The 27,534-nt window shown below is 43.7% G+C and overlaps 1 protein-coding gene across 4 annotated transcripts in view; it reads right to left on the minus strand.

Moving 5' to 3' along the window:
- Positions 1-19,953: 19,953 nt before the first annotated feature.
- Positions 19,954-27,534, minus strand: part of ATE1 (arginyltransferase 1) — a 186,943-nt gene continuing 179,362 nt past the window's right edge. For all 4 annotated transcript variants that reach the window (XM_050804581.1, XM_050804580.1, XM_050804582.1 and 1 more), the window contains one exon: positions 19,954-23,683. In XM_050804581.1, the coding sequence (XP_050660538.1) occupies positions 23,505-23,683 (179 nt within the window). In that variant the 3' untranslated portion in view covers positions 19,954-23,504. The remainder of the gene's footprint in view (positions 23,684-27,534) is intronic.

The following is a 27,534-nucleotide window of genomic DNA, read 5'->3' on the forward strand; positions in this document are numbered from 1 at the left end:
ACTTCTCTTGCCAAATATTGAAATTCATCTTTGTAAAACAGTACAACAGACATCCAGGCTGCTATGTCATAATGTAAGCTTAATTTACATCTAAAAATAAATTTTTAGGCTGGGCACAGTGGCTCACACCTATAATCCCAGCACTTTGGGAGACCAAGGGGGGCGGATCACTTGAGATCAGGAGATCGAGACCAGCCTGGTCAACATGGAGAAACCCCGTCTCTACTAAATACAAAAAATTAGCCAGGCATGGTGATGGGCACCTGTAATCCCAGCTACTCAGGAGACTGAGGTGGGACAATTGCTTGATCCCGGGAGGCAGAGGTTGCAGTGAGTAGAGTTCGTGCCACTGCACTCCAGCCTGGGTGACAGAGCAAGACTCCCTCTCAAAAAAATAAATAATTAATAAATAAATTTTAAAGTTGTGATAAAATACACATAACATAAAATTTACCATCTTAACCATTTTCAAGTGTATAGTTCAGTAAAGTTACATATATTCACATCGTTATGCAACCAGTGTCCAGAACTTTTTCATCTTGTAATACTGAAACTCTACAGCCACCAAACAACAGCTCCCCTTTTCCTCCTCCACCAGTTCCTGGCAACCCCCATTCCACTCTCTTTCTCCATGAACTTCATTGCTCTGGATACCTCATCTAAGTGGTATAATACAGTGTTTGTCTCTTTGTGACTCAGCATAATATCCCCGAGGTTCATCCATGTTGTAGCATGAATCAGAATCTCCCTCCTTTTTAAGGCTGAATCATATTCTATTGTATGTCTGTGCCACATTTTGCTCATCCAGGCATTCATCCATGGACACCTGGACTGTCCCCATTTCCTGGTTATTGTGAATAATGATGCCACAAGCACGGATGTACAAATTATCTCTTCAAGACTCTGCTTTCAATTCTCTGGGGTCTATACTGAGAAGTGGAGTGGTTGTATCACATAGTACTTCCATTTTTAATTTTTTGAGGAACTGTCATACTGTTTTTTAAGCAGCTGCATTATTTTACATCCCCACCAGTCATGCACAAGGATTCCAATTCTTACCAACACTTCATATTTTCTGGTTTTTTGATAGTAGCCATCCTAATGGGTGTGAGGTTTAAAATTTAAGTTTAGAGTTTAGTTTACAGTAAAAGGCTGTTTCGGTCAATGAAATATCTGAAATCAATGAAAAGCAAAATAAAGCATTATCTTATGTTAGGAAGGAATATCTTTTTCCTATTATTTAGCAAAGCATCAGGCAGATTGGAGAGAAAAGGCTGAAGCTAAAGATACCAGTAAGGAGCCTACTGCAATCACTGAGCTGAGAGCTATTGGGAAGGTGAACTTGAGCAATGTCAAGAAACCTAAGGATAAAAATGCCAGGGACACTTTGGAGGTGAAATTGACATTGATTTTCAAGTGATTGAATGTTGGACACAAGAAGAGTTGATGATAGCACGGAAGCCGCAAATGCAGATGACTGGGGGAATCAATGTCATGCACGGAATGGGAGAGAAGGAGGAAGAACAGGCAGGGAGGACTGCGTTGTGATGAAGGAGCTCAATAGGAGAGTGGAGCTGGGAGCAGAGGTGAGAGAACTGAGTGGAGAGAACCCCAGGTGGTCCCATGAGTGAAGATGACACTGCTGAAGGAGATGAATAGAGAAATCAGGGGGCCATTGCCAGAATAAAGGAATACTTCTTAAGCCATCCCATGCAGGTGTAATGCCAACTGTTTCACTCTGAGCAGAGCCAAAAGCACTCGCTGACTTTGGCTGAGAGTTTATAGCTAAGGCATGTAAAACGACAGGCTGGACTCCTGGGTAGGCTAATGAGTGGTACTTTACTCCCTGGCCATAGCTGGCAGGGGACTCTCAGCTCATCATTTTGCAAGATGAGATTCGTTTGTTGCAGGGGTCTTCAAGCAGAAGAACTTCTTAGAAAATCAATCGAGTCTCCTACTGCTAGCAGGTCAGTGAGCTATCCCTCCTTACTGTGTAAAAAAAAAAAAAGGGCCGTGCACATTCCCTGACTGTAAAGAGATTTTGAAGTGTATTTTCAAAGTTGAAAATGCATGTCATCTTAGGTGCATACAACATCTTGCCAACTGAATATGGAACCAGTTGTCCTGCAGAATATAATTTGATAACAAAGTCAGTGTTTCTCAGCCATAGCAGAGAGGAAAGAACATGATGTACAAAAATTATTCAAGTCCTGACATTCTACCTTTAATAGAGCCATCAACAAGTTTATATTTCAATTATACTAACTACCTCTGACCTATCACACATAATTCACATTTGCAAAGTTGTGGGTTTAAAAAACATATCTACATGAGCTTGCATGCAGTGCAGACACATTTGGTTTTGATTCTCTTTGACCTCCTCCAAGAGCAGTAAAAGATCACCTTTCCCAGGAGATAATATGTAAGTCTGCTCATACATTTCCAAACACAGCATGTGGCTTCAGTCACATGTCTCTTATTAATGTCAATGGGATCTGTGTAGGTAGGAACTCATGGCCCCAAAACTCCCTGAGGAATTTGGGTGCTGGAAACAACATTAACAAGGTGTCTTATTCTCCACCAGGTCCTGGGAGTCCTGATATTGGTGACTTACTAGATTATCCATTGGCCCAATAAGGCCTTGCCTATCAATGATGCATTTAAGATATTAGCACATTGTCTTAGAGCGTTTGTGTTGCTGTGACTGGGTAATTTACAGGAACGGAAACTTATTTCTTACAGTTCTGGAGGCTGGAAAGTCCAAAATCAAGGCGCCTTGAACACTGTGTCCTCACATGGCACAAGGCAGAAGGACAAAAAAAAGGGGGGGTGGGCACAACCCCCTACCATCAAGCTGTTTTACAATAATCTATTCGTGACGGTGGAATCCCCACAACCTAAGCACCTCCCGGAAGCCCCCATCTTCCAGCACTGTTGCACTGGGGACGGAGTTTCCAACACATGAATTTTGGGGGACACGTTCAGACCACAGCACACATTCCAAGAGCTGGAGAGCAGGCCGGGGAGAGCATCCGGAATAGGCTGTTCGCTGTGCGTGCAGGGACTGCTGTCCTAGCGGATTGGAGGGATGGGCCCTGAGCAGAAAGGCCTCGTAACTCCACAGTATCATCCCCACCCAAACAGGTTCGGAGGCCCAGGCAGTAGATAGAAGTCACCTTACACGTAAGACAGGCACAGGAGGGGACTTTCCAGTTTTCATCTTACAAGGCAGGGGAGGGGAGACCAAAGGCGCAACTTAAAGGAAACCAATATTTGTGTGTGTGTTTTTAAATCGTTTGAGACATGAATTGATTGTCTTGACTATCACGTTTCCACACTTCTACAGGAAAAAAATAAAAGATCTAAAATGGATATCTGTATATATTCTCAAAGAAAAATGCAGAGTGGACTTAGCTGGGAATGCCTATATTATTAGTGCTAGGTATATGTATAATTTAAAATTTTCCCTAGTCTTTTCTTCTTTTTATCTTCCTTTTTCCTCTGGCAAAGCCTGTTGCAGCCTCCAGAAAGTATTTGCTGAGAGCCTACCACAGTGAGGTGCTGTTTAGGCTCTGGCAGCAGAGCAGTGGACAACCAGGGGGATCCCTTTTCCACAGACTGGCAACTAAAGAGACAAGAACAGTGGCCCGCAGAGAGCAAGGCCATGCGGAGAATTCAAAGTGTTCTAATTGCTGTGTTGAAAGAGGATGGTCAGTGGCTCCTTTAGACCGGCAGATAGAAGCCTCTCTGAGGAGATGCCGGCAGGGCCAGGGAAGGGAGCAACACCCACGAAGGATGGATGGCGGGGCAGGACAGGGGTGCCCTGGGGAGGATGGGCAGCTCAGGCCCCATCCAGGGGTTGAGCATCAAGCTCTTCTGGGGCCTGGGTCTGGAGAGGGTAGGACGCTTGTCCACACGGCTCTTTGGTGACAGCCAGGATGAGAACTAGGTCTCCTCTTCCCTGCTCTCTACATTGGCTCCAGGTGGCTAGCCCATCCTTTCTGTGTGTGTGTGTGTGTGTGTGTGTGTGTGTGTGTGTGTGTGTGTGTGTGTGTGTGTTCTTTTTACCCCAAGTCAATTCTCTTACCCTTGACTTCGTTCTTAGCTTAATGCCCCACAGCTTCCTTCAAGCCATCCTTTAAATTTTTCCAGATCACCATCCTACCTGCGTCAGCATGTCCTTCCGGCTCTTACAATCAAACGCAACTCTTGTGGAGGCTCCATGTAAGAACAGACAAATCACAGTCCAAGGGTATGGCCACAGTGTGGATGATGCTGCTGACCCTGGAAGATGAGGGCTGGGGGACCCATGCCAGGTGCCCAGGGGGCTGTGGGAATGTAGGGCTGCTCTGCCGCACGCCAAATGCTTCCGGGTTTTCTATGTCTCATCCACAGGAAGCACACCCCTCGCTCTCATCCCTGAGTCTGACATTGGACTATCAGTGGCCTTTGAACTTTATGGAAACGATCCCCATTGGTAAATGGTGAGCCTGGGAGTAGACACGGCTATGCCCTGCCCAGAACCCAGCTGCTGCGAATGTTGGCCGCCGGCAGCTGCCCCTTTTGCTGGAGCACTGCCCTAGGCTCACCTGTGCGGTTACAAGGCACACCTGAGCACCCCGCCCCCACCACCTTGGGAGCAGCTCACAGCCATTGTATGATTAGGGGAGTACAAGAGGTCGGTCCACTTCTTCCAGAGACCTCCGCCATTCCTCTGGGGTGCGATGTCTGCTTCCGACCTCCCTGCAGGGTCGGGCTGAGGCCACAGCCTCGCTTTGTTCCTTCCCCTGCTCTGGTCCGGTTCCTACACTCCTCTTTTCCTGAGAGAACGCCCTCCATGTATGGCTTGTCCGAGAATCCAGGTCTGGTTCTGCATCTAGGAAATCTGACTTAAGACAAGCACGAGCATGCTTCCGGGCCAGTGCCTGTACGGTTGTTTATTTACATAGGACTTTTTTATTTACAAGGACTCCCACCAGGCGATAAATATCGAAGCTCAGTATACGCTTAGGCTGAGGTCAGTTGTTAAGGTGCACTGATTATTTTCTAATCAGTGGGTCTTCTTGCCAAGTAAGTCGTCAGTTGTTTGAAGAACCAGGAGCAGAAGTGGTCACAGTCATTTCCTTGCCTGCTTGTGCTTGCATCATTAGAATTATTTTCAGTCTCTGAACGTGTATGTGTGCATATGTGTATACAACTCTTTTTTTTTTTTGGAGACGGAGTCTTGCTCTGTCACCCAGGCTGGAGTGAAGTGGTGCTATCTCAGCTCACTGGAACCTCCACCCCCCGGGTTCAAGCAATTCTCCTGCATCAGCCTCCTGAGTAGTTGGGACTACAGACACCTGCTGCTGTGCCCAGCTAATTTTTGGTATTTTAGTAGAGACGAGGTTTCAACATGTTGCCCAGGCTGGTCTTGAACTCCTAAGCTCAGGCAATCCGCCTGCCTCAGTCTCCCAAAGTACTAGGATTACAGGCGTGAGCCACTGCACCCAGCACAACTTTTTTAAAAGCCACTTGTCATGTTGTGAGGGTCTATCTGGTTAAAAGTGTAAATCTACTTAACCTGGGGATGAGGGAGCCTCAGATGTCTTACACTACGTTGTACACTTGATGGTCTGTTATCCTGCAGCCTGTGGGTGTCAATGCTAATCTTTATAACAAAAATTAGTGAATATAATTTTTCCAGATACAAATTACTCTAAGAGAATTTCTAGTAAGTCCTGCTGTGCACCAGTGAGGTGTCTGGGCATCTTTGTTCTGGAGATCACAGGTTTTTAAAAGTGGTGGGGCCAGGCATGGTGGTTCATGCCCGTAATCCTAGCTACTTGGGAAGCTGAAGCATGAGGATCTTTAGGGCCCAGCTATTCAAGTCCAGCCTAGGCAACACAGCAATAAAAAATAAGTCTCTTAAAAAATAAGTAGGCAACAATGTATACTTCAAAACATCATGTTGTACATGACAAATACATACAATTTTATCTGTCATTTATGAAAAGAAAAAAATACATGGATGTATATCAAGAATGTGCTATAGCTTTGAATAAAGTTTTGTAAAAAGAAAAAAGTGGTAGGCACTTCTAGGTATACATCCTACAGAAATGCAAGCATATATGCTCCAAATATGTATAAAAGAATGCTTAAAACCTATTTGTAGGCCAGGCGCGGCGGCTCACGCCTGTAATCCCAGCTCTTTGGGAGGCCGAGGTGGGCAGATCACGAGGTCAGGAGATCAAGACCATCCTAGCTAACACGATGAAACCCCGTCTCTACTGAAAATACAAAAAAGTAGCCGGTCACGGTGGCGGGCGCCTGTAGTCCCAGCTACTCGGGAGGCTGAGGCAGGAGAATGGCGTGAACCCTGGAGGCGGAGTTTGCAGTGAGCTGAGATCGCACCACTGCACTCCAGCCTGGGTGATAGAGCGAGACTGTCTCAAAAAAAAAAGAAAAAAGAAAAACCTATTTGTAATAGCTAACATTCTGGAAATAACCCAAATGTCCATCACTAGTAGAATGGCTAAATTGTGGCAGTTACACAATGGAATACTAGACAGCAATGAGAATGAATGAAATCCTACATGAGCAAAGGTACAGGGAGTCTTGCAAATGGAATGTTGAGTAAAGGGATCCCAATGTGAAAGACAGCCTGCCATGTGTTCCATTTATACTGAGTTCAAAGACAGACAGATTCACCATGGGGCTAGAGCCTCAATGGAGATGCCCTTTGTGGAGGGCAGTGAGCGGGATGCTGGCCGTGTTCTCTACCTTGGCCTGGGGGTGGGATTGGGTACGTTCACTTTGTAGAAATTCATTGAGCTCATATACTTGCAAACATAAGTGTGCATTTTTCTGCATGCATGTTATCTATTTTTTAAGTTTACTTTTTAAAAGGTGGGTAAAATCAAAGATTTTCCCCAAATGTTCCTCTCTGGAAACTTAGGAGTAAGAACAAAATTCCAAGGTGGTTGTGGGGGGGTGGGGGGAAACTCCAGCACACTGCCTCCTTCTTAACCAAGCTGGTCACTGTGTTGTTGTGTGATGCTGAGTCCATCTGGCTTTCACCTGGTGTGACTCAACCTTCGTATATGCGGTTATTTCCAGTGCCATGTCTACACACTCATCAGCCTGTAGAATCCTAGAGAAGTGGGAAGGTGGATGTTCTAGCATCCTCTTTAGGGACTGGGGCATTGAGGAGGAGCAGGGATTTTTTTTTTTTTTTTTTTTTTTTTTTTTTTTGAGTTGGAGTCTCACTCTGTCACCAGGCTGGAGTGCAGTGGTATGATCTTGGCTCACTGCAACCTCCACCTCCCAGGTTCAAGCAATTCTCCTGTGTCAGCCTCCTGAATAGCTGGGACTACAGGCACGCGCCTCCACACCCAGCTAATTTTTGTATTTTTAATTGAGATGGGGTTTCACCATGTTGGCCAGGATGGTCTCGATCTCTTGACCTCATGATCCGCCCGCCTCGGCCTCCCATAGTGCTGGGATTACAGACACGAGCCACTGCACCTGGCCGGAGTAGGAACTTTTTTAAGGGCACAAAGCCAGTGAATGGCTCAGAACCAGGACTAAGAGCAGGTGATGCCTGGCCCTGTCCTCATTGCACGAGGTTGTGAGAACCAAACTGACTTTTGAGGAGAGGCTTCATTGTTGCAGAAATCCTGGAGCACAAAGGGTCTTGACAGCCACTACCTGGATCCGCTAGAAAGTAAGGGTGCTTGTCGCACCCCCTTCGGTCACTCTGGGGACTTCAGTATTCTGCTCTTTTTCTTTTAGCACGTCTCCTGTGAGGATTTGTTAAAAAGACAATTCTTTCCTGCATTTGCATCACATTCACTTTGTGTGTTTGTACTTACAATCCAGGAGGCAGCATTCCAGAAAGGAAAATGCTGGTGTATGAAGAATCCAGTGATGCCCTCAGTTAAATTCACATCACACAAAGAGGCAGCTTGTTCAGAGGGCTTGGAGGGCCAGCTTGTGAAACCCACACAACCGTGGAAGCAGCGTGTTAAAAATCCTCTAGGAAACCCAGGGAAATAGGGATTGCAATGAGTGTGTGAGTGTGTGTTGTGTGTGTGTGTGTGTGTATTTTGAGAAAGGTCTTGCTCTGTCATGCAGGTTGAGTGCAGTGAGGCAATCATAGCTCCCTATAGTCTCCATCTCCCAAGCTCAAGCAATCCTCCTGCCTCAGCCTCCTGAGTAGTGGGACAACAGGTGCAGGCATTACCACACCCAGCTGATTTTTCAAAAATTGGTTTTATTTGTAGTAGAGACGAGGTCTCGCTGTTAACCCAGGCTGGTCTCAAACTCTTGAGCTCAAGTGATCCTCCTGCCTCAGCCTCCCAAAGTGCTGGGATGACAGGCGTGAGCCACCATACTCGACCAGCAACATGTTTTAAGTGCTTTCCTCACTGATTGTTTTTAACCATGATTTCTTGGTCCACACTGGTCTCCATGTAGGCCCTCATCTGACCCCTCAGAGTCCACGGAGCTGTCTTCAGGGCATCTGCCCTGAGACTTGTTCTGGTAGAAGCCTCTGCATTTCTGCTGGGCCTCCCCCTCAGACTGGATTCTCCCTACGGGAAAGGCTTAGGATTTGTGCACATTCCACCCTAGACCTCTGGGGAAAGCAGCAGACCAACATCGCTGGTCGTGAAAAACCATCCGGGCTGGTCGACTGTATTTCCAGCTGGCTTCACATCTATCCTGAGAGGTGAGTATGTGGCTTCCTCTCCCCTGTGGCAGGGAAATGGTGGAGACTCCTCAGACCATCCATCCTTCCAGCCATGGTAACTTGCCACCAGTATTTAAAGTTATGTCTGGGGTTGCCAGACAGAAAGCCATTTGCAGACAATGGCGTGCCAGTCACACAAGCAGACCCTCCACGAGATACGCCATTTGGCCAGTTCAGCCGCAGCACCCATGACCTTCTTTCAAGTTCTCTGTATTTCAGCCAAATTAAACCTCATACTGTTGCTGACACAGGCCCTGTCTTTTTATCCCTGCACAGGGCTGCATTCCTCTGCCGGGAACACTCTGGCCCTCTTTCTTTCCTAAAATTGACTTGAGGTCAAAGATCAGCTGTCTCAGGAGACCTCTTTGCCTTCAATTAGAGACAAGCCCTTCTTCCTAAGAACATCCATAGGATTCATCTGAACTCTTAGATCCCTTCTCATTCCAGCTCATGGTTTTGAGTCTATCCTCTGAGACTCTGAACTCCTAAAGAGAAAAGAGCATGACACTCCACCTCTGAATCCCAGTAGTGCTACATGTTCCTGTATTCATGGTTTCATTCCATCAACACACATTTACTGACACTGCTTCAAAAAGCCCTTTCCTGACCACCCTGTCCGAAGTGGGCTTTTGTACCACTGCACACAATCAAACATCCTTTTTTTATTTATTCTCTTACTTGTAAATTCCTTCTCTCCCTAGAATGCAATTCCAATCTGTCTTGTTCACCTCTGTATTAGTCTGTTCTCACACTGCTATAAAGAACTACCTGAGATTGAATAATTTATGAAGAAAAGAGGTTTAAGTGACTCACAGTTCTGCAGTCTTAACAGGAAGCATGGCTGGGAGGCCTCAGGAAACTTACAGTCATGGCAGAAGGGGAAGCAAGCGCATCTTACCCCAGCGGAGCAGGAGAGAGAGCACTTGAAGGGGGAGGTGCCATACTTTAAACCATCAGATCTCATGAGAATTCACTCAGTTTCATGAGAACAGCAAGAGGAAAACTGTCCCCATGATCCAATCACCTCCCAGCACGTCCCTCTCCTGACATGTGGGGATTACAATTCAACATGAGATTTGGGTGGGGACACAGAGCCAAACCGTACCAATCTCAGTGGCAAGTATAATGCTTAGCATAGAGTAGGTGCTCAGATAGTTGTGGATGAAGGTATCAGTTAAGGAATAAATGCCTGGAGCATATAGGTGTGACTTCGGTTTTGCACAGAGCTTTCAAACAGCAAGCAGGTTGAGAGCCCCAGGCCTCTGTGAGAGTGGTTAGTCTGTGGCCTGAGATGTATGGGGTTAGTATCAGGTCTGTGTGCACACAGCCTACCCTGGCACCACCATGCTTGCCTGCCCATTGGAATGGGCATGTTCTGCCATCAGGTAATGTGGTAATTCTCTGCAAACATCACTGTGGGCTCATCTCCATATGCAGGTCCCAATTCAAATGAGAGGAGCAGCACGTCTCACACATTTGGGCCTGTGCTTAAATGCCTTATGAGCTTCAAGGAAAAGCATCAGTCTTATAAAATTTAGGAAGCGTTAACAGAAATTAAGAGTGAGGAAAGCAAAACAGCAGTGATATCTTCCTAATGACGTGCAGCCCCACTTCACCCTCCTGAACATTCTCAAGGATCTGCGGCCGTGTGAAACCCTGAAGGGAAGGTGAACTTTTATTACACATGCCACTTGGATGGCATTGAGAGCTCTTTTCTGCACTTGCAGAGGTTTATTTGCAAGGCTTTTCCCCTTCTTTAGGATCTCAATTAGGGGCAAGTGGACTAGTCCCAGGGCGAAGTGTGTTCAGCATGTATAAAAATGCCTTTGTGTCCGTTACTAGAATGTCTTACCATTTGAAAAATGAATTTACGAGGAAAAGTCCAAATTAAATAGGGATTACACTGATCCCTTTTAAGAATTTTCAATTCATATTGGCGCATTCTATTTTCTGGTTGTGTGAGCACTAAACCAAAAACAGTCCTGCCCCAAGTGCTGGGATCTACGTACCCATTAGGCCAGGAATTCATTATGCAAAGCAGCTGTTCTACCAACAGCCAAGTGTCCCAAGACAATTTCCCTCATATGTGCTTCTCCTGCTGGGAGGCACGTCAACCCCCCGCTGTGCATGAGATCCTTTATTTGCTGCTGTCTCTTGCTGCTCATTTGGCAGCAGGTGACCACGAAGGTGCCTGCCTAGGCACAGACATCCACGCAAGCACCGCTTTCACCTCTGGGAACACTCCCCAAACACCTATTCCTCTCACTTCCACCTGTCTGTTTCAAGGAAACAAAAGAGCAGGCAGAACAAAGGGTGCATTTCTTAGAGATTATCTTTAGTAGCTGCACATTCAAAAGCAGACAGACTGGTACTTTCCTAGGGTTACAAAGCAAAACTCACTTCTATGCCTCACGTTTACCACTCTTCTGCATGAGTGTTTCTGTTGTTCTTAATGTGTTCAGAGACTGCAAAGCTCACTATGGTCCAGTTTGGACTCGCTCCTTGAGAAAGCTTCCTAGATATTTCCAGGGAGTCCCGAGCAGCTCCAGGAGCAGGCCATGCCTGGGGTCCTGGATGCTGGGATTCAGCCTCCACACAACACATGGGTGTTTTCTCGAGCAGGTTTCTCCAATGAGTCCAGCCTTTCTTTAGCTCCCTTCACTGAGACCAACATGCACCATTCCTGTGACCCCAGTTGCGTGGTTGGTTTTCTAGACACTTATGAAAGAAATGCAACAGTAGGAAGGGGTGCTGATATGTAAATATATACATATATATATATATCATTCTTGTTGCCTAGGCTGGAGTGCAATGGCGCAATCTCGGCTCACTGCAACCTCCACCTCCTGAGTTCAAGTGTTTCTCCTGCCTCAGCCTTCTGAGTAGCTGGGATTACAGGCACCTGCCACCACGTCCGGCTAATTTTGTAGTTTTAGTAGAGACAGGGTTTCCCCATGTTAGTCAGGCTGGTCTCAAACTCCTGACCTCAGGTGATCTGCCCACCTTGGCCCCCCAAAGTGCTGGGATTACAGGTGTGAGCCACCGCGCCTGGCAGGGATCCTGATACCATACACAAGGTGCTAATTAGAAGGTGACATCTGATAGGGACCCAGAAGATTGGAACCTGTTGTGCTTGAAGGGGAGGGAGCATGACTGGGGAGGAAACAGACCCGGTGAAGATCAAGAAATAGGAAAGAAAGACCTGGGACAGCAGCGTGTAGAAGGAGGATATAGGGGAAAGGTTGGCAGGAAAGTCTGGGCATGCCAGGTGGGCCAGTTTAGCTTTCAATGGGCAGGCTGAGGAGCTGGCTGAGGTTAGGCCGGAGGAGAGACAGAGCTGCTGGCTGCTGCACTGGGCAGGTGAAACCGGTGGTGTCTGCATAACGGGGCTGGGGTGGCCACTGGTTGAAAGAGTGCTGCAATAATCCAAATAAAACACACCCAGGGCTGCCCCAGCCCAGTGAGGCTGGAAAGACAGAGAATAAGGTGGGAGACTGGGATGCATCAGACACGGGATCCTGTAACTAGATCATGCATTGGCAGAAATTCCTGCTTAAGTGAAGACCTCCCCTCACAATTGCCTTAGCTACAGAAGAATTCATTCACAGACAGCCCAAATCTGGGGGAAAAAATCAAAGATGCGGGAAATGGGAAATAGAATTCATACATTTATTTGATATAAATATAATTATGTCAAAATGTTTTATATCAAAACATTGGCCCAATGGACCAATGTAAGAGGCTGAAAAAAAAAAAAAGGCAAAGAGGCTTCTTCTGCCCCCTGGTGGCCTTTGGGGAAATGTCACTGAAAAGGCAGAGCAGAGGGGACGGCTTTCTCTCCACTTTGTACCCAAGGGTCAACTGAGCACGCAGCACCCTTGACAATAAGGGAGAAGTCCAGAGGGCTCGCTCCCCTCCTGCGCCAGCTCTCTCTTGGCCAAGGTTGGGCCACAGCCAGTGTCTCCTCCGCTGGATCCGAGCCAGTGGCTCTGCCCGGGTGGACAGCAGAGTTGCCGCTGAGGTTCTAACTGCTTCCATCAGGGCTGTCAGAGCAGCTGTTAGAACGGGTTGGGAAGCAGAGCAATTCTGACAGTGTCAGGAAAACATCCCCCTGGCTTCCCCGTGTCCAAGCTTGAGGACCCAGGGGCTGGATACACAGCCACGGACACACAGAATCCACTTTTAGCAAGGCTGCAGAAAACAACGTTTAACTATAGAAACACCTGTTTTTGGTAAATGCTGCAGATCTATTTCCAAATATTGTCTTCCAGCCCACTCTCCCTCCCACTGAGGCAGCATCCCACAGGACCCAACGTCACCACTTTTCTAGTCCAAAAGATGTGCTTTCGATGTCCTGGTTCGATGCTGCCTTTCCGCTAACCTGTGCGGCTCTGTGAAAAGCCAATTTTAAGATGTGATGCCTCCTCCAGAATTCGCCTGCGTGCAGAAGAAGGATGCAGAAGGACGCAGAAAAGCCGGAGCAGTTGGGGGCAAGATGAAAACAGTCTAGTCGTTATCAGTTAAACTGTAACTGCATGCGGCAGCGTGCTGAGCGAGACAATCAGCAGAGCCCGTGAAATGTTGCTGGTTTTCCAGATAGCCCGTTTAGTTTTGTCTCAAACAAAACAGAAATGTGCATAATGATACCTAGGCCTCAAGCCCGTTTTATTTCTCCATTATACCAAGGAAAACTTGAATGGTGGCCCCACTGGAGTGAGGCTCCCGTGAATATGAATAATTGTTCCATGAATATGAATAATGGGTTCCTATGAATAATTGTTTATCAACCTTCGATTAGACAGCAGCAGCCATTAGCATGTTTTTAGCCTTCTGACATTAGGGTCTTCTTTGTGAGCAGGTATTTAAAATGGATTCTAATTCCACGGTCTTGAAGGCCTGTTCCAATATCGTGAATTTTGCAGATAACTGTAATTTATCCTGTAACAGAACCTTTTGATTGCTTTAACTATGAAATATTTCCATTGCATTATACATTTGCTTATAACAGAGTATAGGAAATGTATTTTAGCCATTTGCTGGACAGTTCAACATTGTCATTACCAAAGTCAACTCTCCGATTGGCCTGAAGCTACCCCGTTGTTTAGGGTTTCAAACCTTAGATAAGAGGCGTTCACTCCACCTTTTCTCTGTAATGTTTGTTAACACTTGAATCTTATGACCTTTCTTTTTTGGTTGATACCTGCTTTGATCAAGATATAGTGGGCTGAAGAATAGCAGCGAGGCTGCGTTCTGAGCTGTCTACACCTGCAAATCTCATCAACTCCTATCAGCTGGGCAGCAGGTTGTCCGGTTCATCACTCCCGATGAGGAAGCTGAAGTTCGCTGAGCTTCCTTCTGGCACTAACCTCACACACTTAGTAGTGCTTCTAGGATGTGAACTTAGTCTGGTTTGCCTTCCAAGTCCAGGTTCTCCAAAACGTGTTTTCTTTTTAACTTACTAAGTAGGTGAATAAAAGGATGTGGGGGCTTGCTGGGGGAATGTGGTCAGAAGGTTGCTCTTGCTCCTGGTCTGATGTCAGCGCTCCCCACCCAGCGTTGTCCACAGGGCATGGGTGGAATGCGTGGGCCATGCACAGGGAGAGCCGATCAGGGTACGATGTGCAGCCTTCCATTAGCATGTCGTTTCCAGTTCACTTTTTCCTTTTACTTTGGTATAAAAATTTCTTCAGAGAAACGTCTCCACAGAGCCCCATGCTCTTTCCCCTGCACCAGTAACTCTAATGGCGCTCCCAGGAGTCAGGCAGAAGCTTTGGTGCATGAATTCCAGCCCATTCTAGCTGCTAAGCGGCGATTGTATTTCCTTCCTTTCTGCCTTCCCTTTCTATGTGCCAGATGGTGAAGTGGCCAGATAAGCAGCCTACTGATAAGTGAGGTCTACAATTCATCACACACCGATAATGCTGACATCTAACAGTTTCCGTATCTTTACAAAGGCAATAAATGGGTAAGAGAAACGAATAACACTCGTTAGAATAAGGCCAAACTAGTCTCCAGATTTTCCTTTTAAACTTCGTTCCTTTAGTTCCAAACTTTCCCAACAGAATCATTAGTGACTTTATCAGAAATATTAAATACTTCAAGCATAACCACCAGCTGCTGTAGATGCAGAAGCCTTAATTGCATACGGCTGGCCACACACTGATTATTTTCCTGGCTTTCTTCATAAAATAACAAATGGAATTGCAACGTGGCTCAAGAACAGGCAGAAACCAGGAAGACTGGAAGTAGTCATTTTTACTTTCTGCAGGCGCTGCCCTTCATGCTTGCACAAAACTCTCATGGCCACTGCCCGTTAGCAGGGGCCCCTTCCAATCTCCCACCCCCACAAGCTCTGCCCAAGGGGGTCTGCAACCAATTTTTGGTGAAGCAAGTCCAGACTAACCTCCCCATATCTAAATAAAATGCCTCCACTGAAATTCCATATGATCTAAGGATTGAGACATTGACATGCACTTGAGTTAGAAGTAGGCTGGAAAAAACCCTAGTAATCAAAATTGCCCTAAAAAAATGCAATAAGGGAATAAAACATCTCCAAAAGGCAGAGCCATAAATCTTTCCAATCTTTCTTCTGGGTTGATTTAATCATGTGTGTTACCCACCAGCTGTATGTTAAACAGTATAAGGGAGATGCTGTGATGAGTATTTATTTTTTTCTCACCTTTCTTTTGCAGAGTTAGGTCACTGAAGATTTTTGAGTAGACTTGTTTTGTAAGATGCATGAACATCCTTTTATTGCTATAGATTCAGAGATTGTTCTTGATAAAGTTTTTTATTTGGGTAAAATAAATATACAACTAGAAAACTAGAAACCTGGAAGGAAATTTAAGATGCAATATTTGAAAATGGAGATAAAAGAACAGGAATCCTGTGTAAGTATTTCTGAATTAATCTTTCAGTCATTCAAATTGTTCTTTAAGGAAGCAGCATCTCTGTACATAGCTTAACTGTAAATCTAAATGGGACAGTTATCTTAGGAAACGGACACAGTAATGAGATGCTACAACTGCACATATGCATAGCTGCACTTCAATCAAAGGTGGAACTAGATTGCTCAATGGAAATTACATATGATGATAAATTGCAAAGTGTCAAAGAAAGTTGCCCCCAAACAAATGTTCCACTGTCATAGTTCCACAGTTTTACCACACAGAAACCTAAGAAAGTATCAAAGCTTGACACATTTTAATTTTTTTTTTTTTTTAAACGGAGTCTCACACTGTCACCCAGGCTGGAGTGCAGTGGCGTGATCTCAGCTCACTGCAACCTCCACCTCCTGGGTTCAAGCGATTCTCCTGCCTCAGCCTCCCGAGTAGCTGGGATTTCAGGCGCCCACCACCAGGCCCAGCTAATTGTTTTTGTATTTTTAGTAGAGACGGTGTTGCTCCATGTTGGCCAGGATGGTCTTGAACTCCTGACCTCGTGATTCGCCCACCTCGGCCTCACAAAGTGCTGGGATTACAGGCGTGAGCCATTGTATCCGGCCTGAATTTAAATTGTAAATTTTAATTGAATTAGACACATGCGGCTAAAGCTACCTTATTGTACAGGGCAGCCTTAGCAGTTTGTGTCATTCTACCATAGTCAAAAATCCAAACCCTTTATCAAGTTGATTCTGTGAATCAAAACTGAGACTACATCCTACAGTTACTACGGAGCTTTCACTACATATACGCTCTCTTGCTGTACATATGTATGTGTGGATAATATTTGCCTTAAAGGTCAGTAAAATGACTGACATCAGCAACAGTTAACTTCCAAAGTACAGTCTGGCCACCTCTCGATATTTTAAAATATGCTGGACAAATACATAGAACTGTTCACATACAACTGCGCTAAAAGCCTTAAGCTCTGAATTCACAAACCTAAAATGCTGTTTTTCTTGTTTCATGATCAGAAAGCTCCAATAGTTGAGAGATGCTATTCAAATTCACTGAATACTGACAAAGTGCGATGAATTGGATATCATGAAGTATTCATGAGTTTTCATTTAACATTAATTAAAATTTTAAAAACCTGATGTTAAATAATTTTAAGACCCTGGCGCAGACTGACAAGCATGGAAAATTAAGGTTCAGAGGAAAATTCCATTCAAAATCACAGGTGAATAATATGTTGGGAGTACAACATTTATATATATAAATACATACACGTGTACACACATACACACACAATTTTTGAGAGGCAGGGACTCGCTCTGTCACCCAGGCTGTATAGCAGTGGTGTGATCATAGCTCACTGAACTCAAGCGATCTTTCTGTTTTGGCCTCCCAGGTAGCTAGGACGACAGGCACACAACACGCCTGACTAACTGATTTTGTTTTTGTAGAGATGGGGTCTCACTATGCCGCCCAGGCTTGTCTGGAACTCTGGGCCTCAAGCAATCCTCCTGCCTTGGCCTCCCAAAGGACCTTTTTCTTATAATGACTCTAGCCTGTAACATTAAAATAAATAAATCTTTAAAACCACTTTTTAAATATTGCATTTAACCAAACTCTAATGATCAGAGAAACAAAAATACTTGTGCTAGTCAATAACAGTCTGCTTTATACGTGCCAGACAAGCAACGATGCCTCCAAGATGGCTGAAATGCTTCATTTCGAGTGGTATTACAAATGCCGTGTAATAGTAAGATCTGCTATACTAAGTTTTAAAAACAGCACTTTTAATTTAGAATTGCTTCTTCATATTGCAGATGAAGAGCTGTGATGAGGAAACCACGCTCTCTATATGCATGTAAGCTATTTTGAAACTCTAATAAAAATTTGGGAAACAAAATGTCTTCAACTTTAATTCTTAGTCTAATCAAAATAGTTAATGGGACTGGGTGTGGTGGTTCATGCCTATAATCTCAGCACTTTGGGAGGCTGAGGCAGGCAGATCACTTGAGGTCAGGAGTTCGAGACCAGCCTGGCCAACATGGTGAAATACCATCTCTACAGAAATATAAAAATTAGCCGGGCATGGTCACACACGCCAGTAGTCTCAGCTACTCAGGAGGCTGAGGCAGGAGAATCACTTGAGCCTGGGAGGTGGAGGTTGCAGTGAGTCAAGATGGCGTCACTGCACTCCAGCCTGGGCGAAAGAGCAAGACTCCGTCTCAAAAAAAAAAAGAAACCAAAATGAAAACAAAAACAAAAAGTTAATGAGACAATATTTTCTAGATAGGACTCAAGAGCCCAATGGGGACAACCACCTGAATAGTAAAATGTAATTTTACCAAAATCCCCAAATAAACAGCCAATATAAAACTTAGCAAGATTAATAATAGAAATATGGTTACCCATCTTGTCTAGCAAACCCATTTTAAAGACTTCTGTTTTATAAAGAATCAAATAAATTAAAACCTTAATTTGTTTTAAATACCTTTAAGCTTTCAAGTAACGCAATTCTAGTTGGAAATTTTAGAGGTGTGCATCCTGTGAAAACAGTAGTCTCCGCATCGCCCGGAAAATATCTAGTGGGAGGAACAAGGAGAGGAAAGGCACTAAGTTTTCAAAGCTACATATTTCCTGAAGCTGCAGGTAAGGAAAAAATTCCTACTGTCCAGTGAAAGGGAAAAGGAACTGGGAAATCAGGAATAAGAATAATGTCAATGAGCGTTCTAGTCCATTCCGGCTGCTTAACAGAATACTGGGCGGCCCGAAAACAAGAGAAATGGATTTCTTACAATTCTGGAGCTGAGAACTCCAAGTTGAGGTGCCGGTAGATTTGTTATCTGTTGAGTGCCACTTTCTGGTTCACAGACGGTGCCTTCTCTTGCGTCCTCACACGCTGGGACGGGTCTCTTTTAGGAGCGCTCTAATGCCATTCATGAGTGCTCTGCCCTCAAGACCTAATGCCCTCCCCAAAACCCTGCCTCCTAACACCATCACAGTGAGGATATAGATTTCAATATATAAACTTTGGGAGGAACCAAACCGTGTCTATAGCACCAAGTGTTTTAAAGAACTCCTATGAAAATGTTAGTGCTGGTCAATTACAACTCCCACTACCCAAAAGGAGGGGCCAAAGTCTTAAGGCCTCATTCCCAAAAGATTCTAGACACAGTGGAATATTATGCAGGTATTAAAAAGATTATATTCTGCCCAGACACAGTGGCTAGTCATACCAGCACTTTGGGAGGCCGAGGTGGGTGGATCACTTGAGATCAGTTCGAGACCAGCCTGGCCAACATGGCAAAACCCCGTTTCTACTAAAAACACAAACATTAGCTGGGCGTGGTAGAGCGCGCCTGTAATCCCAGCTACCAGGGAGGCTGAGGCACAAGAATCGCTTGAACCCAGGAGGCAGAGCCTGCAGTAAGCCGAGATTGCACCACCGCACGCTAGCCTGGGTGACACAGCGAGACTCCATCTCAAAAAAAAAAAAAAAAATTATATTCTTCCTCATTTATGCTCAAATGTATTAAGATGTTCACAACATATTAGATGAAAAAGTTATGAAACAATATACACAGGATTCCGTATTTCTTTTAAAATAAAACAAGACATATACATATATGTAAGGTAGGAAAAAGTGTCAAAGGCCCTACACCAAAATGTGAAAGGTAATCAGGGGTTGTTGCTGATGGGATTAAAAGTGTTTTTACTTTTTCTTCAGTATTCTTTTCCATATTGTCTAAATATTTCCTGATGAACACTGTCCACTTCAAGTAAGAAAAGGCTAAGTCTATTCTGGAGGAAAAAAATGTCAGTGGGAATTGTAACTAATATTTAAATCACTTGGAAATAGGATTAATTTTATCACCAACCTACCAGGACCCTCTTTACTGTAAAGAGATAAAACACTAGTAAATGTATTGCATAAATATACCACAGACTATTATGAACAATTAAAGCATACTTTATATTTTTGAAAATTTCCCTGCAAACTTTCTAAGATAAATTATATTTGAATTGATATTTAAAGTCCTATTTTGAATACCTTTGGGTTATAAAAGTCTATTCCTTAATTTATCTTGTGAAAATCCAGACTTTTGGCTTAAAATGGGATTTTACTCTCTTTCTGAGAAAGGAATCCACCATACTTTGATTTAGATAACCACACGGTCTGGAACTCCATTTAGTGAAAATTAAATTTTATGATTCATATAGCCAGTGTCTTACCTCTGTTTTCGACATATTCACACAGCAGGTGAAATGTGTTCAGGAATTTAAAAGATGAAAACATATGTCTTTTAAGTAATGACCACCAAGAGCCACTGCAGATAGAAACAGCTTTATTTTTTCCATTCAGGCTTTATCAAATAACTTGTTCAAAAAGCATATACGAGAGCAAAAAATACCACATGCAATCAAACTTGTTTGCCTTATAGTCATTGGTTTTTAGAAAAGATGTGCACTTGAATAATTTCTAATTCATTTTCCAATTGTTTCTACTTCATTTCTTTCAAGTTAGCAACGACAGATACATTTTAGTTAACTGTCCATCATATTCCTTATCTTTATTCATACTGAAATAATATAAAGCCTATAAAATCAAAGCATATACTGTTCAGAAATCTGAAAAGGTTCTTTTACATAATAGACTCTGACATGTTAAACTACACACAACAAATAGTTGCAAAATGAATGAATAGGATAAAGCTATTTAAAAGTCAACATAGTAATATTTATCTAAATAATTTTAATCAAATGAACAATATATTTATCTGATAGCATCTATCTTTTAGAATACAAAAAAAGTGCTCAGATTACATTTAAAAAAAATAACAAAAATCTCTTAGAATGGAAATAATTTAAATAAGGATGGTAGCACAGGGAATCAAAATTACATCTTTGCTCCCAAAACAGGAAGGCAGGTGTGATGTATTTGAAATCAGAAGGGGACACAATACTGAGATTGCAAATGCAAAGTTTCCTGCCTTGGAAAGATAGAAACTGTCTTTGAAAAGTCCTTGTGTCTTTATAGAAAGCCACGAACACAAAATCACATCTCTCAGCTAGACTGCTGGTCAAGTAATAAGGTTGGGTCACTTTCCTTGACTATGTTTTTCTAGCTCACTATCAATATTCACTCAGCTGGGGCTCAAAAGGACACTTGGTGTCCTTTTAAGACACTTTGACTACTCGGATCAATATATCAAACAAATAAACATAATGCATGAACACAGCAGCCAAGCAGAAGGATCTCCATGCTCAAGTCACTCTGAGGCTTTGCCGGAGTCAACCTACAATGCCACCCTCAGGGATAGCACAGTGGTTCACAGACAGGGATGATTCATCATTTTCCTCTGAAAATGAATTCTGCAGGAAGAAACCAGAGTTGTGGTAAGATGTTGAAATCAAGTTTTCTCTTCATTTGATATTCAAGGGTTGTGATCTTTATGAATACCATTTTACATGCTAATCACAAAGACAAAAGGAGGAAAGATGCAGTGATAACATCAAGTTGGACATCCAAACGCTAAGGGAGCCACGTACCAGCCCTACCCTGCTTATTTTTAATAGTGCAGAGATTACTTACTACACTTTCTGAAGCTTTATTTTGAAATTTATTTCAAATTTCAGACATGTTCATAATTTACTGTTGAGGAAATGAAACAGCATGTAGAACATAATTCTAACTGTATTAAAATTACATAGGCGTGTGTATACATACATGACAGTTCTTGAGTATGGTAGGGTTTTAGATGATTTTTACTTTTATAACTTCTTACTGTTCTGCTTACAGTATCACTTTTGTTATAAAATGAAGCTCTTTTCATTTTAGAGGAAAAAGAGAAAAAAAGCTCTATAGATTCTGAAGGCAGTTCCAAATAAGTTTCTCAAATGCTCTTACGAGACTATTTTGCAGGTCAAAATCCCAGAAAAATATAAAATCTTGTGATCAGAGAAAATGGCTTTGCTCACTACTCTAGCATGGTTAGGAGAGCACTCGGCACCTGGCAGGTGACACACATGCTCTGAATGAAGAAATACGGCTGACTTGGATTTTGAGTTTCCACAGATTTCATTTTTAAAATCATTCTTTTATGATCCTTTTTATTCTAGTTAGCTAAGGATATTTTCAAATTTTTGTCGAAATTCAGTACATTTTAGAGAAAAGTTTAATATCAGCAACAGGATTCAAACTACCATGTTTTATAATATGGCTGTTAAAAAAGGATGAACCAAAACAGAAAAATGGGCAAAGTGGGGACTAAAAAGGGCTTGCTGGCCAAACAGCTGGTAGCAGAAAAGGAGATCAGCTGACAAAGAGGGAACAAGAAAATAACCCTCCTCTGTTCTTCATCCTGTTTCCCAGACAGCTTGACTATAGCTAAGGGACATGTCTGACTCTCCTCCTCCTGTACCCAGCACAGTGCCTGCCACCTTGACAGGCGGGCAAAGGACTCAGCAAAAGAAAGTGATAGGGAAGGAGGCGGCTGGCCTCTGAGAGGGAAGGAGGGGGCTGGCCTCTGCTCTGAGTGAGAGGGAAGGAGGGGGCTGGCCTCCGCTCTGAGTAAGAGGGAAGGAGGGGGCTGGCCTCCGCTCTGAGTGAGAGGGAAGGAGGGGGCTGGCCTCCGCTCTGAGTAAGAGGGAAGGAGGGGGCTGGCCTCCGCTCTGAGTGAGAGGGAAGGAGGGGGCTGGCCTCCGCTCTGAGTGAGAGGGAAGGAGGGGGCTGGCCTCCGCTCTGAGAGGGAAGGAGGGGGCTGGCCTCCGCTCTGAGTGAGAGGGAAGGAGGGGGCTGGCCTCCGCTCTGAGAGGGAAGGAGGGGGCTGGCCTCCGCTCTGATCTGCTCTGAGTTACTCAGGGAGGCAGAAGCCACCCTGACTCTGACTCTCACATCAAAGGGCAAGAAATGGATTGTTCTAGCTCTTGTCCTGGAACAGAGGTCAGAATGATTCCTTCTTACATGTGATTTGGGCAGAACTATGAAAGTGATCACATACTAACTAATTTCCATTAACAACCAAAGACAAATGTCCTGAGTTGTAAGATAAAAAACTAGGGACTATTTCCTTTGGATGAGGCTTAGATCAAGGCAGGAACCAATGTTTTTCTTTTAAAAATTTAGTTTCTTACATTTTTAGAAATAAAGCAAATAATATAACTAGAGTAATTATGTATTTTATTGTCCAAACTGGGATATTTTTTAGAGTAAAAGGGAATACTATATTCTAGGGGAAAAAACTATGCCAAGACAACAGACATGAACAGGACTGTCCTGAACAAATGGATACCTGATGCTAACACAAGATCCTTTTTAATGTTTTATTTTTTCAAGTTCTCTATTAAACTACATAACATTTGGCAGCAATTTAATATTGAACACTGAGTAACAGCACACAGTTTTGTTCTTGAGAAGACACATTTTCTAAGTGATGAAACAAATTTTCTACCTTCCCCATACTTAAGGTTTCCTAACATAAGTTCATGTTTAAAATGGGCCTGAGGAAACAGTCTGTTTTAATTTCTTTAACAGAACCAAAAAAAAATGCACAACTGTGATTAAGTTACTTAGATTCACTTCTTCATTTTACAAAATTTAAACAGGAGAATCTGAGCATATCTTGCTCTAGAAAGAAACCTCCAAAATGATAAACCCCAATTATGGGGGCTAGGTCACAACACAGTTTTAAAATCTTTATATTAACCATGAGATTCTCACAGATACATTGCCACAAAATATATTTTAAAAGCCATAGATAGTCAAAATAAAAACTGTCTTAATTTGTGGGTGGTGACAGTTACTTCCCCACAGGTACTGAGTAAGTACCCTGACACAAACCATCAGCACAACATGGGAAGCCCCGGCAGAGGCGAACAGGTCAGTTTCTGAACAGCAGCATCCGCTCGGAGCACTTCTGCCCCACCAGGCTGGCGTACTGCAGAACAGCGCCCTCCTCACTCGGGTCTTTCTGCTGTTTCTTATAAACACCGTAAGGCATGATGGCTCTCTTGTGAAACACCTGCAATCGGTCAGGTTCCGTGCTGCGATCTTCATCCACTGCAATGACAACAAATACTGATTTGTAAAATGTCACATATCAAACTTTTCATTTCCTTCTTTTTTGAGACAGAGTCTTGCTCTGTCGCCCAGGCTGGAGTACAGTGGCGCCACCTCACCTCACTGCAACCTCCGCCTGTCAGGTTAAAGCGAGTCTCCTGCCTCAGCCTCCCAAGTAGCTGGGATTACAGGTGTGTGCCACCACACCAGGCTAATTTTTGTATTTTTAGTAGAGATGGGGTTTCACCATGTTGGCCAGGCTGGTCTCGAACTCCTGACCTCAAGTAATCCACCCGCCTCAGCCTCCCAAACTGCTGGGATTACAGGCTTGAGCCACTGTACCCAGCCTTCATTTCTTAATTAAAAAATTTTTAATTTAAAACATAAAAATTATGTATTAAGATGTCTTTGACGAGTATGTTCAAGTGAGGGTGGGCAGCATTAATATTAACACAAACTTGAGTATGTTAGTAATTAAGTAACAATTGCCATGCTGAAGGTGATAAAGACCCGCCAGGATGACAGCTGAAACATCAAGCAGAGACAAAGAAGTGTGTCCAATTAAAACACTGGCCTCCTGCACCTTTATTTTCTGGCACATGATAAAGTTTACAACTCTCCAGCATCATTCCTGCATCTGATTTAAGTCTGTTTCGCCTCTCCCTGTAGCCACATATTATCTGAAGTTTTCATCTCTGCACTGAAACTTCCGGCTGACTCTGCAGTTGTGACTGACCAGGTCTGGACAATGTGCCCTTACGGTCTTAGGTAGGAGGGCAGATTCTTATAGCTTTCATGGAAGACGCAGAAGAGACTGTTGGTGGCTGCCACTATCTGTCCTTCACTTCTTTCATATAAAACCAGCCCCGGTCTTCTTCAGGGCACGCAGGTTACCCAGACAAAAGCCTATTTCCCAGCCTTCCTGCGGCTGGGTGTGGGCTCATGACCAAGTTCTGCCCAATGGGATACAAGTGGAAGTGTTCAGTGGAAGTTTCATCTTTTCCAAAGGATCGCTGACCTGTACCTTTTGCCGATTTTCAACCTTTCCCTTCGTTCTGCTGCCTGGAACGTGGATGTGATGGCAGGATCCCTACCCTCCACCTTGGAGTTTCGGGCTAAGAGCTTACTTTCAGTTCAGCCAAAACAAAAGCTAGAAGGCAGCTGGGCAACTGAGGACTTCATGGAACAAAACTGCCATACCAGCTCTGGGTTGCCTATGTCTAGATATTTACATTACAAATAAACTATTTTGTTTAACCCAACATTATCTTAGGTTTCTATTACTGGCAGTCACTCCTAATCCTAAAGAATATAGAGAATAATGTTACAGTATCTACTAAAATGTACAATGTTTCATATCACTGACTCAGTAAGTCTATTTCTAAGAACAATCCTACAACAGTGGTTCTCAAGCCTGACTATATATTGTAACCACCTGAGATTTTGAAAAATACCAAAGCCTGGATCCCCTCCCCAGAGACCCTAATATAAAAACTAGTCTGAATGGGACCTGAGCTTCAGCATTTTCTTAAGCCTTTTAAAGTGGGTTAAGAACAACTGTCTTAGAGAAACAGCCACACAAGCGTTTCCATGCATGTATGAGGCTGTTTATGGCAACACCCTCTCTAACATTAGAAACTAAACAGCCTGAATGGCCATTGATAGAGAACTGGGTAAAGAGTTAAGGTATAGCTACAGAATGAAACGTTATACACAACTATTAAAAAGACAAAGGAAGACAGACTATTAAGTGAAAGGGAAAAGTAGGCACAGTATAAACAAGTTATTTTATTTAAAAGTCCAATGTTTAAAAATCTGGAGACATGTATGTCAGCCTGTTAATAGAACTTATTGCTAACCCTTCCCATTGCCCAGAATTACCCACTTCTCCAGAGCATCAAACAGCTCACCCTCGTACTCCCCGGAGAACTGTCAGAGGGCTTCCCTGGACCCATATAAAATAGGAAACCCACTCTAGTTCTCCTTTATCTTTCATCATAGCACTTACCGCCACCTGACACATATATTTACTGCCTATTTCCCTTTCCATTAGGAATAAAGTGCTGTAAGAAGAAATATTTCAACGGTTTCGTCTGCTAATATTTCCCCAGTGCCTAGAACACTACCTAGCACACAGTAGAGGTACCGCAAATATTTGCTGCATCAATCTCTGGGAGAGTTAATTATAGACTTTCACACTGGGACACACACACACACTCATCATTTTTTTATATTCTGTAAGACTTTTGTCATCTAAAAAATAGTTGTTTTCTAAGGTTGATTTAAGCATTTTAGTTTTGTAAATTTAAATCTCCTGAAAATAAAAATAGAAATGCCAGCCTCCTTTTCTATAAATCAACCAGACTGTTTTAGGAGATTTCTTAGTCTTCCAGCGATAAACTCCTATATCTAGTTCTCAAAGCCCAAAGCCAATGATCAACTTGTCACAGTAGATCCACTACAAATTTGAACATTTTACTGCATGTCCACTTCATACCAGGCTCTGTGCTCTAAATACTTAAGTTAGATTACATCCCTTATTTTGTAATCATAGCAAAAAAAAAAAAAAAAAAGTTTATTCTTCCTCAACAGTCACTGCTTTCTCTAAAGGGATATTAATTAATTAATCAGGAGAAATCATCCAAGCTCAATTTCAGAAGTGACAGGCATAACACTCCTTCCGACATCTAAATAAGAGTGTTCCCACTATATGAATTTATTTCAGAGGCTTAACTGATCTCAATCATCTTAGAGAATGTCAGTTAGGGCATTCCCCCAAATGACTACATTCTATGCCTGTTTAGAGGTTTGTAGCAGGAGATGCAAGCTAATTATGTGCTGTCAGCCAAAAAGAAGTTCTACACTGGCAGAGAAGACCACAGTCTTTGATTGAGAACCAGCTTGGGATGGCATGGAGGGATGAGGAGAAAGGAACACCAACGCTGCCAGTCAGAGAATCTTCACATCCACAGAACTGAGTGCCATTGTCATTTTCTATTTCTTTTTTTTTTTTTTGAGATGGAGTCTCGCTCTGTTGCCCAGGCTGGAGTGCAGTGGCATTATCTCCACTCACTGCAAGCTCTGCCTCCTGGGTTCACGACATTCTGCTTCAGTCTCCCAAGTAGCTGGGACTACAGGTGCCTGCCGCCTCGCCTGGCTAATTTTTTGTATTTTTAGTAGAGACGGGGTTTCACCGTGTTAGCCAGGATGGTCTTGATCTCCAGACCTCGTGATCCGCCCGCCTCAGCCTCCCAAAGTGCTGGGATTACAGGCGTGAGCCACCGCGCCCGGCCTGTCACTTTCTGTTTTCAATTTGTCCAGGGACATATTCAAAGGAGATCAAGATGAAGATGGACATAATCTGTCACGAGAAGGAACTTCTTCAATATCGCTGTTTCATCCTGCGCCTGCTTGCCCTCAGCTCTGTTCCTCACCTTCCACCTGTTCTGCTCTGTATTGCAGGAGGCTGGCTCCTGCAGGCTCAGATGGTCTCCAACTGGGTTCAGCCAGTAACAAGGGACTGGAGCTGGGGGAGAGAGAAGCAAGGGCATTTCCCCCGCAAACCTCTCCTCTCTCTTCCATGGCTCTGCTTTTTGGAAGCTGCTCTAGCTGTTCTTGAAGTTATCAGGGTTCTGGGTAGCCCTGACCCCTGGACCCCCTTTCCTCTTCAGCGTAGGGTAGCAGTATCTTCCTCCTAATTGCTAATCTCTGGGTCACCTTTCCGTGCCTTGCTTGGCTCCCAGCAACACTACTGCCTGTTATCACCAATTCCCTGCATTACATTTTCTCTGTTGTAAATACTTGAAGTGGTTTTGGTGTTCCTGGTTAGATCCTGATACACATACGAATTT

This window comes from Macaca thibetana, chromosome 9, assembly GCF_024542745.1.
Source record: "Macaca thibetana thibetana isolate TM-01 chromosome 9, ASM2454274v1, whole genome shotgun sequence".
In the NCBI taxonomy this organism is placed as follows: domain Eukaryota; kingdom Metazoa; phylum Chordata; class Mammalia; order Primates; family Cercopithecidae; genus Macaca; species Macaca thibetana.